General features: G+C 41.8%; 1 protein-coding gene across 1 annotated transcript in view; it reads left to right on the plus strand.

Annotated features, from left to right (window-relative positions):
• The window catches only part of FOXO1 (forkhead box O1), a 40247-nt gene that overhangs the window by 12868 nt on the left and 9406 nt on the right, over positions 1-17973 (plus strand). Inside the window, exon 2 of the mRNA XM_075265915.1 lies at positions 15680-17002. Within this exon, the coding sequence (XP_075122016.1) occupies positions 15680-16990 (1311 nt within the window). The 3' untranslated portion in view covers positions 16991-17002. The remainder of the gene's footprint in view (positions 1-15679; positions 17003-17973) is intronic.

Below are 17973 nucleotides of genomic sequence, written 5' to 3' on the forward strand. Positions count from 1 at the left end.
CATGAAATTTAGTTTGAGAACTTTCCAGAAGTCTAGTTGGGTGTTGGTTGTGATCACTAGGTGCTTGGAACGTGGGAAAATGTTGGTGCTATCGTGGGTATCTTGTTCAATATATTTTTTGGGGGGGGGGCCATGACTGCAGCTCTGCCTCCTCCTCTTATCTGTGATCTTCAGGGAAATATTTCATAGTATCTTGCCATATTTTTAATTTTTTTTTTTTTTGCTTTTCTAGCTTTCCTAAGAATCTAACACTCTGCAGGCCATGTTTATTTGGCCATGGAGCCTTCCATCAGAGGTGCATGATGGGAAACGTTCCCCATGTATACACCCGCGAAAGGCTTCGGTATATTGTACAGAGGGCCTAATCGGCTAGTAGTGGTGGTGGCCTAAACCAGACTGGTAATAGAGCAGTCAAGAAACTCCTCAGTTTCGTAGTCCGTTTTTCTTGTTTTATTGGGCCATTGAAATGATGTTGAGACCTGGTGGCTAGTCTAGTCCAGGGGTTGGCAACCTTCAGCACTCCAGCTGTTGTAAAACTACAACTCCCAGCATACATACTTTCTCTATGGAAGTAAATGGAGTATGTTGGGAGTTGTAGTTTCATAGCATCTGGAGTGCCGAATGTTGCTGACCCCTGGTCTAGGGGATCCTGGAAAGGGCAATGTTAATCCATTCTTTAGAAGCCCCATCCCCAAATCATTGCTATTGAGGTCCCAGTACCAGGTGTGCTCCTAACTAGATATAGGTTGGGTACCTTCTTTGCACAGACATCTGTATACTCTTACAGAATGCCACGGGTCAAACATGGCGGGTGACGGCATCAAGGAACTGATGGGCCCATGCAGTCCGTCCAAATACGAATAATCTCACGATACAATTGGGTTATTTTGGTTTTTTCCTTCATAACAAAGGGTCGGCTACAAAAATAGGCAGCAGTTGTTTATGTTCCTGCGCCGATCAATTAAGTTCTTTTTGGCACCCTTATATGCTTGTTCTCTCGCTCCGTTTTCCCTCCAAGCTGTTTGTCTTGGTGTTTTTTGTTTTTTTCTTCATGTGCCGTACATTGTACTATTAATTTTTTTCTTTCCAAGTCTATACTGCGAAAACACTTCTTCGTGCGCCATGGTTTTGCCGGGGTCTTTGTTAATGAGAAATAAAATTACTGCAGCAGAATGAGTTAGTTATTTTTATATTTTCCTGTAAAAACAGCCCGGCCACCCATCCACAATAAGGCCATGATGTGTTTCCTCCACAAGCGCAGAGAATGGCCCATGTATTATTCCAGCCCTGACTCAACTTGAACTTGCTGACACCGAGATGTTTTAGAGCCTAAATCACAAGGAACAGGTTGGGGCAGACACGATGGGCGCCAGGTCTGGGATTACCTGCTTAGTCTAGCGTTCACCTGACTACGTCTCCATGTAGTCAATGATATTGCACTCTTAACACGATTTAAGCTTTTGATGTGTATATTACCAGGAATGTTTTTGTAATTTACGACGGGCCCTTGCGAGGTTGGAATCTGTAATTTTACAATCGCTGATCATAGCTGCGACGCTTTCTAGGACCCTACTGGAAGCTCATTAAATCCAATGAGGTGCCAAGTTATTAGCGTTTTACATGATCCGGGTGTGGATATTGGCCTGCCATTACTTAATGAGGAGTGACTAAGGACAATGACAAGATGATGAGTGTCGGCTGAGGAACAGGGATTCTCAGTGTGTTGGATGCAGTTTATGTAATGGTGACATAATTCTTCTCTGCCCTGTTGTGAAGCTGTCAAGTGGAACATGTGCTTAGAAGTCGGAAGTCCAGAACCTCTTTTATTTCAATTTTAATATATATATTCCTTAGGCTCTTAAAAAAAATAATCCATAAAGATTTTTTTCTATTTTTTTTTTTTTTTTTTTTCTGATAAAGGGGTTTTCTGAGCTAAAAATATTGATCTAGCCTAAAAACCTATCAATAATATCAGTTCGCTGTGAGTCTGACACTGGGTCCCCTCACCAATAAGCTGTTCTCAGCACCTCTTGCAGAGATAATGCAGCAGGAAGTGAATAGCTCTGTTCTATTTAGTGGCCGAGGCAGGTACTGCAGATGACTTTCACCAGTTAAAGGGGTATTCCCATAACCTTTACTTTTTGCTGGTATTCCCATAACCCTTGTTCACCAACCTGCAGGCTGTCTGCTCTGTACACTTCCTGGATTTCTCAGGACATTGGTGGGCGTGGTTTCACTTGCTCTGCTATGTTTGCAGTCAGTAATGAGGGATTGGTTGTAAATGCATTACCACAGTATGAAGCTGATGTAGCAGAGCTGGATTTGAGGCAGCTTGCATTACATACAGAGGTAACGGACTCCTTATCTCAGCCCTTATCAGCCAAATTAAATTGAACCAGAATCAGAAATGCTGGAGCTCTCACCTTCCCCTCCCCTATCTGAGGAGCTCCATTACTTGTCAGACATAAACGGCTCAGAGCTGCTGCTGAGCACTCAACCCCTCCCTCCCCCTGAGAGCAGGCAGCTACATCACTTGGGAACTGAGCAGATAAGTCCAGTGGCCATAGAAACTGAGTGTAAACAATGAAGTGAATAAATGAAGATAGCGGCCAAACAAAGCAGTGTATTTAGGAAAAGTCTTAAATCCACATAAACTAGCAGTATAGATATGATGCTTTTCATGGGACAACCCCTTTAATTGATGGGGAATGCAGATGTCAGACCTCCACTAATCTGAAACTAGTGACAAATTCCTCACCATTTTCCTCCGTGTGAATGGACCCTTAAGCCGGTCACCCCATCCTAGCTTTTATTCGCTTCATTTTTTAAGGCAAGGGCTACCTGATAGTATATGTGGCATAAAAAGTTGCGCAACAAAAATTTGTTCAGTATATTGTAACATACTGCTACGCAACAGTCGCAGAAACTACAAAGGTGTTACTTGCAACTTTTTTCTTCACCATAGACTTCAGCGGAGTCTCATGCAAAATGTGTGACATAACAGCCAAACATCAGCTTTGCAAAAGTAACACGGTTAAGTCACCGAGCAGAGCAGTCGCACAAGTTTGACATATGTCGCTATGTAACTCTACTATAAGCAGGACCTCCTGCCTGAAGGCTTAAATCACACAGACAGGTGTTTGTGGCAGATCAATAACTTTGTGCCTCCATTTCAAGCAACTTTTGGCTTTAAGAAAAAAACAAACCAGCAACAAAATCTATGACCAAAAACATTTTTTACACAACCTCCGCCATAGAGGGGTTGTCTGGACTCTAAAGGATCTTTCATTCACATGTCTATGGTGGGTGGGAATACAGAAACCTGTAAGGTATGGCTTATTCTTATTTAATGCCATTCTAAGCCCTTTCAGAAATCATTAACTTGGCCTTTAAGGGGAGGTCCAGCTATCTTTACAGTTTCCCTTACTGGCACTTTGTGATCGGACATGTTGGACTGTAGATGTACTTGGTGACTTATTTTCAGCCCATAGTCCTTGTGAAAGTGGATTACATCAATCCTAGTGGAGTTAGCAGATACTATAGATATATATATATTTTTTCCTTTGGTTTAATTCCTCCTCATATGGAGATAGAGATATGATCTATAATATATTTTATAGTTTAGTTTGTTTTCATCCTATGCATTATAAACTTAATTTCCTATTGCCATTTTCGATTTCCCTTAGCATAGTTAATGTAACATATATTCACATTTTGACTGGTTTCCATGAGAGCTCTGCCTAAAAGTGCTGATTTTGGCTTTAAAAAAAATTGATTGTCATATAGTTCCCAATATTGTATGATTAAAGGAGTTTTCCCAACTCACCCGCTCACCCACTACAGGCTGTGTGCTCTGTTCACTTCCTGGTTTTCTCGGTAAATTGGTGAGCGGGGTTTCACTTGCTCTGGTTAGCTCTCTTCATAGCAGTACATGATTGCAGTCAGTAATGAGGGATGGTTGTAAATAAATTACCAGTGTCCCTGGAAGATGTAGTAGTTGGATTTGATAGGTGATGAGAGTCCCAAATTTACGTCCCACAGGACCAAGAGTCAGCTTGCAATAAACTCTCTTTTCGGTCTGTTCTTACATACAGAGGTAACAGACTCCCTGTCACAGCCCTTATCAGCTAAATTCAATTAGCTGACCTGATAACTGGAAGAGCCGGAGATAAACAGCTCAGAAATACAAGCTACTCCAAGCACTCAGCTCCCCCTCCCTCCTGAGAGCAGGGAGCTACGTCACTGGGCGGAGAGATCAGACCATGCCCAGGTCCGTGGTTATGGAGACGCAGTGTAAACAATGAAGTGAATAATCTCAGCAGCCAAACAAAGCAGTTTTTCTGAAGCAATGTATTTAGGAAAAGTCTTAAATCCACTTAAGCTAGCAGTATAGATAGGATCCTTGAGATGGTACAACCCTGTTAAGGCTCCTTGCATGTGAGTGTGAACTAGGCCAGTTTGCTATCTGCCACAAAACTTATGACAGGTCCTATTCCTGTCAGATTTTGTGGTAGTGTTTTTTGTGGCCCTCATTCATTCATTCATGGGTGGACGGGCAGCATACGGATGGCCTCGTCGTGCTCAGCGGTCCTAAATCTGTAGTTTGTTACTTATTTTTATTTGGAATTCCATCATGGCTTTCGTGCATTACGCTAAGTTCACAGTAGTGTTCGGGTCCGCATGGGAACCAGAAAGACTGTGACTGTCCACTTAATAATCGGTTACACCCAGAAAACCACAGACCCCATAGACTATAATGGGCTCCTCCTTGCAGGTGTAGTTTCCTACAGAGACTCCAACTCTGAGTGAACCTCGCCTTAGAGAAGCCTTGTAGGTCCAGTCTGACACTAGCTGTCAGCTATGTATGAAGGAATTGGGGTCGGGCTGAGGCTTGGCCTAGGAACCAAACAGTCCTGCCACCCAACCTATTCCTTCCCAGTCGCTGCACATACGTATATCAGTCTGTTTATGGCGACAGTGGAAGTTTTGCAAATATTTTTCTCGCAGTGATAACGTAAGAGATAGTAAAAATGTAACCAATTACATTTTTTGTTTTGCTATTTTGTTCTTTTACACTTGTACGTAGCCTTGGGAGCGGTGCACTGTCCATAGCCGCTGTGCCAGGGGTCATTGGCAGGTAGGTTTTCGTGACATAGTTGGATAAGATCTCTGCGCTGACCTACGTAACACATGCACCGGCGACTGTTTGCTGTTTACTGAGTCCTGGTTAGAAATTCCTGACCTCTGACCATGTGTAAAACAGGTCTGTGTTTTTCTTTTTTTATTATTATTCCCCTCCAGGTCTTTGGGATTAAAAATTTTAGCCAAGGTAATCTGAACCGGAAAAGGTTGGCACCTGTTACCCTCCCGGCCCTGGTCTGTGATCAGGATCGCTCCTATGTTAGCATATGTATGTGTTCAGCCATGAAGAGTGGAGCTTTATGACCGCTCTGAATCTCTGCAGCGCTGACACATTCACTAGATATGCTAAATATCATTAAAGTAAGGTGTGGCAAGGGCTGCCTCCGTGTTTGTCAAGCTGTCATCCACAGGCGGCCATGACAATTAATTACTTTCATTTTTAATTTTTTTTTACTAGGTAATAATCTCATCTGAGCGTGATCAAAGTACGGTACATTAGGGCACTTCAGGACAGGCCGCTTTACATATGGAAAATGAGAGGTGCTCGCTGTAACGCCGGCTTGTACTATCCTCAGTGTTTGCTATAGAGATGGCACATGGATTTATCAAAGAGAATAGAAATAGTCAGTGCATGTATTGTAATATAGAGCCCAGCTTCTTCTACATAACCCTCATGCAGCATCCTGCGTATCTCTTCTGCACAGCAGTTGCCACTTTGAAACACCTTTAAAAACGCAGGTGTTTTTTTTTTTTTTTTTTTCCAGCATTCACTTTGTGGTAGAAATGACACATTACCTGTATTGAGTCGGTGTGGTTACGGCGGGCGATAGCAGATCAGATTTTTATCATGTTTTAGCACCTTTGCAAAAATTTTCTGTCATCCATAGCAACTTTTTTTTTTTTTTTTACATTTCCATGATGTAATGGAACGCTAAAGGGTTAATAAGGCACGGCCATATCACACATCTGTGGTGTTCTCATCCTGAACGTATAGTATACGGTGTGTGGTGCTGTTCTCCTATGGAAGCGCACATTACATCTTATGTTAAGGCTCTCAAAAGACGATATGTTTTGCACAGTAAATTTGGGCCGGGCGATTTTTGCCACATCGGAGCTTGGAGGGCAGTTGGCACAGTGGTCTGTGTAAGTCAATGTCTCCTATGGGTGAAATGTTGCCCAAGGTGTATCTGAGGGTCTGTGGGTTTTAAGGTAATATGTGCCGTGGGTAGGAAAAAACAAAACTTAAGTGTTTGATTTTTGTTGCTTTGTATGTCAGGTCTGTTCCATAACAGGACTCAGTCAGAAGATCTGCTTATAGGGGTTAACAGTTTAAAGGGATATTTCCCTTTTGGAAAAAAAAGGGTTGTCTGTGCGGTGCGAATACAGTAGTAACAGTGCTGACCTTTTCTTTTTGTTATCTCAATAATATCCTGCTTTTTAGTGGCCAATCTCATCATCCAGTTTCCTTCCTTTCGGTCTTTTTACTGCAGATCTTCGGTGGAGACATCAGCCATAATATTGTATGAAGTGTGTTATCTCTAAACTAAACCAACATTGCCCCGCTATACTCTCCCCTTACCATGGGCACTGCGCTCACATTGGCCCGTTTTACTGCTATGAAATGCTCCCTCTCCTCAGTAATATTGTCAGGCTACTGTAAATCTTTGATTTCATGTGACCTGGAATTTCCTTGGTCTCGCTGTGAAAGTTTGAGGTCAGTACAAGGAACTACTTTCATATCTATATAGTAACTGGCAATGGACTGTGGTGAGCTGTGGTGAGTATTTTACAGCAAAAAGTTGGTTCTTGAACGTTACGCTGCCCATACAGCTTCAGTAGTCAGCAAAACCTTATTTGGCCAAAAGGGGATTCCTTTCGCCATCCCTATACACACTCATGTTTTGTTGAACCAGAGTTTCCTGCGTCACTTTTGCACTTTCTGTTTTGTTTGTAGTATACATTGGTTTTTATGCGCTCATTCTGAACAAGTTTTATGTTCAGAATGAGCGGAGCGTATACTCTGTGTGAAGGCTCCCTTAACTTTGCTAAAGTTCTCCCTAGCAAGGCTCCAACCTTTTCTTTGCATCATTGTCTCCCATATTCATTTTGCCAAATATCCCAAGAATAATTTTTTTTGGTAAAAAACCTTCAGCTATTTGACATGCTATATCCTATCTTTACATCCTAGCCATACACAGTGAATACTGACAGTTCTCTTGTTTCGTTAGTTTTGCTAGGTAGAACGTTGGAGCCTGTTTTCTACTAAAAAGGAGTAGGCCTATAAAGTATATTACAAAAATGTTTACACACCGACCGTTACCCTAAGTGATGTCAATGGGGAAGGGTAATATGTGCCAGACACCCAACAGCCAATCCTTGCTGGCCTGGCAGGTGCAACAATGGTTTCTAAAGCCACTTTCTTCCATGACCCATGTTTCAGCTGGAGATGACCACTGTATGCATGTCGTGTGACTTCCCTGTGGTCATGAAAGGGTTACACTGGATGGCTGGGACAGTCATAAGTCCTGGTATTACACACATTGGGCTTTGCTTTGTTTTTGAGCCGCCACATTCTTTGTACCAGTAGGGCAAAGGTTGCGAGGAATGAAACTTCAAAGGCCGGTTCTGATGTTAATGCTGACAGGAAGCTAATGAGAGCGAACCGGGCATTCCATAGCTGGATATACATCGCTACGCGCTGCTCCCCACCCCCATACAGGGGGCACAGGAACTTTTTAATGAAGAAAATATGCTAAGAAGGTGGACGTCACTGGGGCAGGTCTCTAAAAAGTGTCTAAAAGTATTTGCTGTATGTGGTAACCGGTCACAACATGGCTCTTATGTTTCAAATGGTTTTGTTTTTTTTTTTTTTTTTTTTCCATTTTGTGCCCCACTCGCCACTTTTTGAAGAACTGGGCAAGGTAGAAATAAAATAAATAAAAAAATAAAAAAAGGATAAGTGTTATATTTATCTCATATAATTTTTGTATGTATATAGTGATATTGTCACTCCTTAGGGAGAGACCACCATGTAGGTGTGTGGAATCTTACTAAGCCATTTACGCTCCACTGTGAGGGATCATGGGAAGAATATGCAAGTCTGTCTCCCATGATGTAATTAGGGAGACAGTGCCTCAGTCATGCTGCCCACTAGGGGGAGCTCCCTTTAACATCATGCCTGACCTTCCCAGAGGCCTTTGCTGCAGTGTTGTGGGATTTTACCAAGTCAGTCTCTCTAAGGAGTGACAATATCCCCTTAACCTGGTCTAGAAGCCTCTCACCTCTGCTAAGTCAGTCTTCTCAGAGCCTGGCTGAAGAGATCCAATCAGATAGAAACAGCTTTCCTCTGCTGAGAGGCTGACTTGGTAAAATCCCATATCGTTGTAGCAAAGACCTCTGGGAAGGTCAGGCATGATGTTAAAGGGTGACAGACAAATTTGCATATTCTTCCCATGTACACACACACACACACACACACACACACACACACACACACACACACACACACACACACACACACACACTTTCTGTCTGCCTGTTCTTTATGTACGACCAAACGACTAGACCGATCTTCACCAAATTTGGCATACAGGTACATCAGTTGTCCGGGAATGTTTTAGACTGAGTTTCTGCTCTCTCTGACATACTGTTCCTGAGATACAGTATTTCCAAAAAATGACCTACATCAGCCAATATAAGCCTGCAAGTCTTTTACTCATATTCCAACAAGCAATGAGAAGACTTTTATAATGCTGATTCACCAGTAAACCAAGTGTACTAAGGCCTCATGCTTACAACTCCGATAACATAAAGTATAAGCACCCAATCCCCAGTACTTTTGCGGCCGTCGCCCTGTGTGGCTGTATCCAGAATGTTCTGTGTGTTTGTTTTCTTTGTCATGTTATTGCACATCACATTTCTAGTTCAGGCCTTTGCAATGTTTTTGCCTGTGAATGACTTTTGGCCTTATCCCCCATACACCCACTCCCTCACGTTTTTAAGGTGAGGGGAAATGACCTGTTTGGGTTATTGATCCCTTCATGAACTTTGTGCCGGGACAATTTTGTAATATGTTTTTGTGTCAAAATGTTTTACCAGTGAAAAGTGAAAGCAGATATTTGTCTCGGACTATATTGACCTAGATGAGGTTTTCATTAATAAGTATATGGGGGGAGGGGGGCTCGTCCTGTCAGTCAGAAGTTTTCGTTCCTGTTTACAACGGTCGCTCTGTCGTCTACACCTGCAGATGTATTTTTATGTCGTCTGTTTGGTCATACATGAGTGACCATTGGTAGCGGCAATGTTTATCTGGAGAACAGCTGTCCAAGGATGAATGAACTTCTGGAAATAACTTAACTGAACTTCTTAAAGTATCACAGCTGTGTTTTTGGAGGGGACAGAAAAAGCAGAGATACTATATTGTGATGCAATAGAAATGGGCAACTCCCATGTATATAATTTGCTATGGGGAACTATTGTATCATGAATTGGCATTATTATATTAAAAAAAAAAAAAATCAAAAGGCAAACCTTGTATTTAGACAGGTAGTCATGTACTGGAGGGGAAAAAAAAAGAGAAATATATATATATATATATATATATATATATATATATATATATATATATATATATATATATATATATATATATATATATGTGTGTTTCTTTTTTTTTTTTTTTTCTTTGGAAACTTTCAAACGTACACATCTAGTAGGAAGTGAATAGACAGATGAAAGTGATTTCAGGATCAGACTAGTGTTTTTTTTTTGTTTTTTTTTTATTTGTAGTCTGTTACTATGGCAAAAGAAGTCTGCAAACCCACTGTTTCAAGAACCCATAGGAATCTCTTAATATCTATTTGCAGCCTTGCTTTATTTTCCCTGCAGTAAAAGCACTTTCCAATGATTTTTAAAGCTGATAAAGTCTTTGAAGATCCCATGACTTCAGTAGGACTCCTTGTAAAGTGCATTTTATGGTACCTGCTTTCAAGCCCAAAACAAGGCAGCTAAAGTACATGGCGAGGCCCCCACCAAGCAGACTGCTCGTGCCTGCGCTTCCTGGATTCCTTGGTGTGTCATACAGGACAGCGACCCTTGGTTATTGTGGTTATATGCAGTCGTGCTTAATGTTATTTGCTGGTGTAGTTTGATGCATAAATTTGGTTTCCAATGATGTGGTTGTGTTTGTTGTGGTTTCTTATTGAGTGTGCGGTTTTGTGCTCTGTGATATAAAACTTGTATCCAGGTTTCATTCTGTAGAAATGTTGGACTGAGTAGTCAAGGTTTTAGGATAAGCGAGAGGCTTAGCCTACCCGTATTTCACATGTATATGGCTGTGTTACCTAGAATAGCTAAGTGTCTGTACAGACTGCTTTCAGGAGCTCAGCAATGCCCCCCGAGATCTCAGGTCTGTGGCGGTTTCAGCATTTTCAATGTATTAAATAAATCCAACCATAGAATGGCTTAAAGGGGTTCCAGGAGTTTCATAGTTCTGTCTATAGGAAGGAAATGTGATATAAACAACCTGCAGCTCAAATAGTTCCCAAGGGTCTTACCCTGATGTCACCATTGTCACCATACATCATTCACTTCACCGTAGTCACCACTGAGGCCAATAACTGACTGCCCAGGTCACAGGACTGTATTCTAGTATAATGTTGTGTAACATATTCTAGTATCATGTAGGTTCTATAACATTAATTTAATAGTAATTCTAGGTTTTACTTATACTTAAAGGAGTTTTCTGAGACTGCGATGTTAAAGGGATTACTGATGACCTATCCTAGGGGTAGGCGATCAATATTAGATTGAGGGCACGCCACCCTCCCCTCCCCATATCAGGGGTTTTAAGAACTGACAGAGCTGATCTGTGTAGAGGCAGAACTGAGGCCCCGCAGCCTGGCGTCCATTCAGGTGAATGGGAGCTGAACTGTAATACCTGGTGTGGCCACTACACAGAATGGAGTGGGAATCGGACAGCACTGTACTGGATCAGCTGATCGGTGGAGGTGTTGGTTGTTTGACTTTCACCAATTTGATACTGATGTCCTATCCTTAGGCAAGGTCTTCATTATATTTAGCGGCTATGCTTAGTAATGCAGCTCAGCCCAATTCATTTCAGTAGGACAAAGCTATATATTGGCCTTGTGGTAAATAAACGTGATGTCACCGGCCTGCGAAGTGGGCTGATCTAGTTAGTTGTTCTGTGAGTGTCATGGGTGTCATACACCCATAGATTACATATTGATGTGTTATACTATGAATAGAACATTGATATTTAAAGGACCCCAATCCTATTAGGTTTTCCTGATAATAAGCGGACTACAGATTGTCCCAATTTTCAGCAATCCATTATTATCTGACAGTCCAGCTGCAAGAGGTCGGTTTTCCTGCAGCGCCCCCAGAGGAAGGATGAAGAGTTACTTGGCTCTCTTCTCTGTCTACAATGCCTGATCTTGCTGGCTATTAGACCAGGGTCTTGGTTGTTTTGGCCTTGGTCTATTCTTTGGCCGCCTTCTTAAGTTATTCCCAGCTTCCCGTGACAGAGGAATTTCCTGTGCGACCCTCACTGCTGTGTCAGGCACCAATTCTGCATTTAGGCTCACGGCACATGTCACTCTGTTAACCTGTGGGAAGGATCCCGAATTCTTATCTCAGTACGACTTACGAGATGTTTTGATGTTCTTTCAGCTTGTGAATTCCTTTGTAACTAATGCAAAATGCTGATCCTCAAGGTCTTCCCCTTTTGTATCCAGTCTGCTTTTTATGTTTTCTGTCCCCTTGTTTACTGCTGATCTCATGGTTACTAGGGTAGAGGATATACAGTGCCGAATACAGGGTCAGGGGGTGGCGCAGGCCTTGGTGTTTGAAGTGTAGCAAAGGTGAAGTGGTGGCCTGTTGAGGGAGGCCGAGCTTACCAGCTGAACTTTGTGCCCTGCCAAGGACGCTTATGTATGAATATAGGTAAAAAATACATTGTTGTGTAGAGATATTATATATATATATATATATATATATATATATATATATATATATATATATATATATATATATTAGTGTGATTGTATGCTGATGGAACTGATCTTTTATACAAAAAGTGTGAAACTACGTTATGATGAATAGTAAAAAAAAAAATGTGAAGGAGTTTTGCCCCAATATTAAAGGATAACCTAAAAGAAGCATTGCCCCTGTTTTGATGATCACCAAGTTCCCCACCAGCCTCTCCTTCTTGGCCAATCACTAGAGGAGGGGGTCACCAGGGCAGCCAGTGATTGGCTGAGCTGTCACTTCCTGTTTGTTGAGAGAGCAGGAAGTAGAGACCAGTGGTTCTCTGGTAGTCCTCATATTGGGTGGGCTGGAGAATCTGAGGGGGGGTGCTCCTGTGACCCCTATAAGATGACTTCTCGTATCTGGTGCCCTCCATTGTGCATTATAATGGAGTTTATCAGGGTGTATTCATGTATGTATGTATGTGGTGTGTGTGTGTTTTGCTCTTCCTCTTCTTCTCCCTGAGCTGGGAAGTTCTATGCAGCATCCATAACCAGCCTGAGAAGGTTGTAGCTACATGTCTTATCTCGATGAGTAAAGTATAACCTAAACTTTGTCCAAGTTTTAATTTTGGGACATTAATGTAATATACTGTACAACCTACATGTTTATTAACAATCTCTATGACCCTGAAACCACCCATGTCCTTCTTCCATATTCACTACACAATGCACTGACATACCTAGTACACGAGGCTGCATCACGGAGGACCCAAATACACAAGGTTCTATGTAGCAGGGAGGTAAATGGTTCCCAGGAAGGGAATTGCTCCTCCGTCATGGGACCAAAAATTGCCAGTGATTTTTCTGCAAACCTTGGGGCTATAATAGCCATTCAGTTCACTTGGCTATCTAGTTCACCCATGTACAGATTTAGTATAGGGACAGGGACGCTTATGTTAGCTGTCTGTTGTTCTGGTCTGTTGGAGGACCAGAACAACGGATAAGCAGTCCGCTAAAATAGCCAGTGTATACAGTGCCCAATGGACTCCATTGGCTATAATGGGATCTGTCGGGTGTCCATTGTGTTTGTGTGCTCAGGACTTCGTTCTCTGCCAATTTCATGCTGATGGAAACTCCTGCACAGATGTGAACACCACCTTAGAACCACCTACGGCACTCCGTGTCCACTTGACCATTCATTGTGTTTTCAATGTCATTGCTGTCTTCAGGTCACAAGATATCTCTCTGCAGAAAGTCAAGTTAACTACATCTGTAAATAAGCCAATGGTGCTGCAAATGTAATTTTGCGTCATCCCAATTCTATTGGAAAAACTTTTTTTATTAATTTTTTTAATTGAAAATATGTCTCAAAATGACATTAAATGACCAGTCCTGCGAAGTTGAGCAGCAGTAAACCAGTCATACAATATATACAGACGGAGCAGTCCATGGGTGGCTTCAGGGTCTTGTGATCCCAACCCTCGGTGAAAACACATTTGTTGACAGAAATCCGGTTTTAGCAGATTTCCATAGCCAGTGCATGGAGAATTTCACTAGCAAATACGGCCAGGCCTGAAGTCACGCTGGAAGTTAAACAAATTATTAAGCGCTCGGTAAAATTATCAGTGGATTTGTTTGAGGTGTCGCAGCATATGGCTACTGAGGAAAGGGTGTCTTGGGTGCAGTAGCATTTCGTGCTCAGTGCTTCGCTGGTCCTGGCAGAATTATGCTCAGGAATGTGTGAAAGAGCTAGAAAAAAAATACACCAAATGAATAGAGCTTTCAGCTTGTGAAGCTAAATCCAGCAGCCTTGGCATTAACCCTTCATGACTGCACCGTACAGATCTAGCAGAGCTGAAGGGATCATTCTTTATGGGGGAATTTTCGGTGCAACACTGCAATAACATAAATTTAATGGTTTTCTGCCTGTAGTGAATTGTAGATGGGTGGTGTATGGGTTCTTTTGGATAACCCCTTAGTGTCCCTCCAGTTATAGACCACTTTGCATACATGAACATTACAGGTGAAAATAAGAACCGTTTAGCATTAAAGAAATGTTTTATTTTCCACATGCAGTTACTTTCTACATGTCAGGTGGGTGGACAGAAAAATTCTGCTGTGACTCTGCATAAGAAAGGGTGCTGTGGGTTCTGCAAAAGTCATAGTGGCTGGGACCCATTAATGTGCCCTGTAGTATATATGCTACTACACAGAATTGTGTGTGTGTGTGTGTGTGTGTGTGTGTATATATATATATATATATATATATAAATTTAGACTCTCTTGCTGTGGTCCAGATGTATATTCCTCATTAGATATTTTTAATAACCTGATGTCTCAGTATGAAAACAGGAATTTCTATAATGAGCCAAGCAGACGCTTTCCTGTTAGGAAATTTAGTCTCTTCCCTCCTCCAAAATATTTTTATTTTTTGGCTTCAGTGTGAATGTGACCCCAGGTGTTCTAGCTGTAGTAGTTCTGTTTTAGGATACGTGATGAATAACTGGAGACAATGCTGTAATGGAGGTCGTATGAACTGGCCGCACATGGGAAGGGGGGCGCTTATTAAGACTGGCGTTCCCCATGCCAATCTTAATCCACCATTTGGTGTCTGGGATGCCAAATTACGGTATTATTTTAATAGCTCTGGTGCATTTTCAGGGGTCCCATGCGCCAGTGGCTGGCATAAACTTCAGGTTTTAACTGCAGTTAATTTTCTAGTGCAAACTATAGTAAATGTTGGGCTGAGGTGTCCCCGGTATGCCTCGATTCCCTCCCAATATTTTAAGTGGTGAGCTAGGAAGAAAAAGGATAAAATAGCGCAGTTTTGGCTCAAATTGAAGTAGTGTTCCAAAAAAATACACCAGAAAACTTGGACAAGTTGTCATGAATAAATATGGGGGTTGTCTGTTCTCTACCTGGATGAAGTTGGCCTCATTTATAAATATAATCTAATATATTGGTAGTATTTAACTGAGAATGGTTGTCTGCTATATGACCAGATCTGCCCCTTTAGGGTAAGTTCACACGGGGTTTTTAAGTCAGGACTTTGAGACTGTTATCTGCCTTTAAAATTCTCACCAAAAAGACGGCTCCCATTGAAATCCGAGAGGTGGACTGCTAAAACAGCGGTTACATATGGAGCACGGCAGGCTCCATTGACTATCATGGAGTCCACCTGGTGACCGTCATTTTTTAAAATTGGATGCGGTGGAGAAAAGTCCTCGTGCTGGACGATTTTTAAGCAGTCTCCAGCAGAACTTCGATGCAGATGTGAACCTAGCCCTAATTCCCTGCAGTAGAGATCTCATTGGATATATATCTAAAGAATTCCATAGTGCTTGAAAACTCTTCACTATATGTTAGGAACAAGTATATAGGTAAAGTGTATTTGTAAACATAAGCCAAGGTGAACTGACATCTTAACTGTGAGTGTTCCCTTAGAACGAAGAAGCCACAATCTAACTTACTGATAAAATGCAATAAGGACTATGTGTGCATGTATATACGAAGATATATTGATTGTTTATGTGGCTTATATTTTACAGAATTCAATTCGGCACAACCTATCCCTTCACAGCAAATTTGTGCGAGTACAGAACGAAGGGACTGGCAAGAGTTCATGGTGGATCCTAAACCCAGAAGGTGGAAAAAATGGTAAATCGCCAAGAAGAAGAGCTGCCTCTATGGATAACAACAGCAAGTTCGCAAAAAGCAGAGGAAGGGCCGCCAAGAAAAAAGCCTCTCTACAGTCAGGGCAAGACGGCAGCGGTGATAGTCCGGGGTCCCAATTCCCTAAGTGGCCGGGGAGCCCTAGCTCACACAGCAATGATGACTTTGAAGCGTGGAACACGTTTCGCCCAAGAACCAGTTCCAATGCGAGCTCAATCATGCCAGAAGAAGATGATCTGGGAGATGGTGATGTCCACAGTCTTGTGTATCCTCCTTCTTCTACCAAATTGGCATCTACTTTGCCAAGTCTGTCAGAGATTGGAAACTCTGAGAATATGGAAAATCTCCTAGATAACCTAAATCTGTTATCTCCAAACACCTCACTGACTGTTTCGACACAGTCCTCACCCGCCTCAATGATGCCACAGCAATCTAGTTATTTATTTACTTCACCAGACACAAGTATGGGGTCACCTGATCCCGAATTCAGAAAATATTCCTATACTCAAGCTGGCATGAACTCCATATCACAGATGTCTATGCAAAGTGTTCCAGATGGTAAAATGGCATATCGGCCTGTGGGCCCATATAACGTTCCAGCTGGACTTCTAAAGGAACTGCTTACTACAGATTCCCCACCACATAATGATTTGTTGGCCTCAGAGTCTGGAGTTCCTCAAGGCAACAGTAGAGTTCTGAGTCAGAATGTATTGATGGCATCTAATTCTGGAATGTCTGCCTATGGCACCCAGCCACCCCACAGCAAAATGAACACCATTGCCCATACACATCAACAACATACTCAGCAGACCTCCATGAATGGTCGTGCCTTGCCCCACACTGGGAGTACCATGTCTCACACACCTGGCATTAGCCGCCTATCAACATTGAAAACTTCATTGCAAGTGCCTATGACTCAGCCCCTTCACATGTCCGGCATGGGGTCTTATCCTACGAATAGCTGTAATGGCTATGGCAGAGTTGGCATAGTTTCCATCCACCAGGAGATGCTGCCTAGTGACTTGGATGACATGTTCGTTGAGCGCTTGGACTGTGACATGGAGTCCATTATTCGGAATGACCTCATGGAGGATGGAGAAGCAGATTTTAACTTTGATAGTCTATTATCAAACCAAAGCTTTCCTCACAGTGTCACAACCACCACACACAGCTGGGTATCGGGATAGAGACCGAAAGTTGTAAGTATGGGACTTGTATATGGTGGTTTTAATTATATTAGAGGTTTTTCCCACAATTCACATTTATTGCCTATCCACAGGATGGGTACAATGTCTGATCCCGGGAGGAACTCCTCCATAATGGGACTCCTATGGTCACTATGGTAGTCCACAATCCCCTTGTTCCTCCTGCCCACAGTAAGGTAGTATTTGACATTATATAGCCTGGAAAAGCCCTTTAGATAAACAGGCAAACCAGTAACAATGTCGTCCAATCTATCAGTGTCATATCATAGAGCAAGAGGGGGTTGAACAGACTTCACCAAAACTATGTCCAAGATTCAATGTAACTATGGCGGCCCTACTTGGTGTTTGAGTCTACATACAGAGAAGGCCGTCGATCCCTGGTTAAGACCAACCACAGGCCTCTTAAACCGAGACTGGGCAAAATACATGATTTTCTGAATCTTTTCCCAGAAAGTTGGGTATCAATCTGCTAAATTTTGACACATTCCCATTATCATCAGTTGGGTTTTAACAACCCAGTTCTCTCTATCTATCTATCTATCTATCTATCTATCTATCTATCTATCTATCTATCTATCATCTATCTATCTCATCTATCTATCATCTATCTATCTATCATCTATCTATCTATCATCTATCTATCTATCATCTATCTATCATCTATCTATCATCTATCTATCATCTATCTATCATCTATCTATCATCTATCTATCTATCATCTATCTATCTATCATCTATCTATCTATCATCTATCTATCATCTATCTATCATCTATCTATCTATCTATCATCTATCTATCTATCATCTATCTATCTATCATCTATCTATCTATCATCTATCTATCTATCATCTATCTATCTATCATCTATCTATCATCTATCTATCTATCATCTATCTATCTATCATCTATCTATCTATCATCTATCTATCATCTATCTATCTATCATCTATCTATCTATCATCTA

This window comes from Leptodactylus fuscus, chromosome 2 (genome assembly GCF_031893055.1).
Source record: "Leptodactylus fuscus isolate aLepFus1 chromosome 2, aLepFus1.hap2, whole genome shotgun sequence".
Taxonomy (NCBI): Eukaryota; Metazoa; Chordata; class Amphibia; order Anura; family Leptodactylidae; genus Leptodactylus; species Leptodactylus fuscus.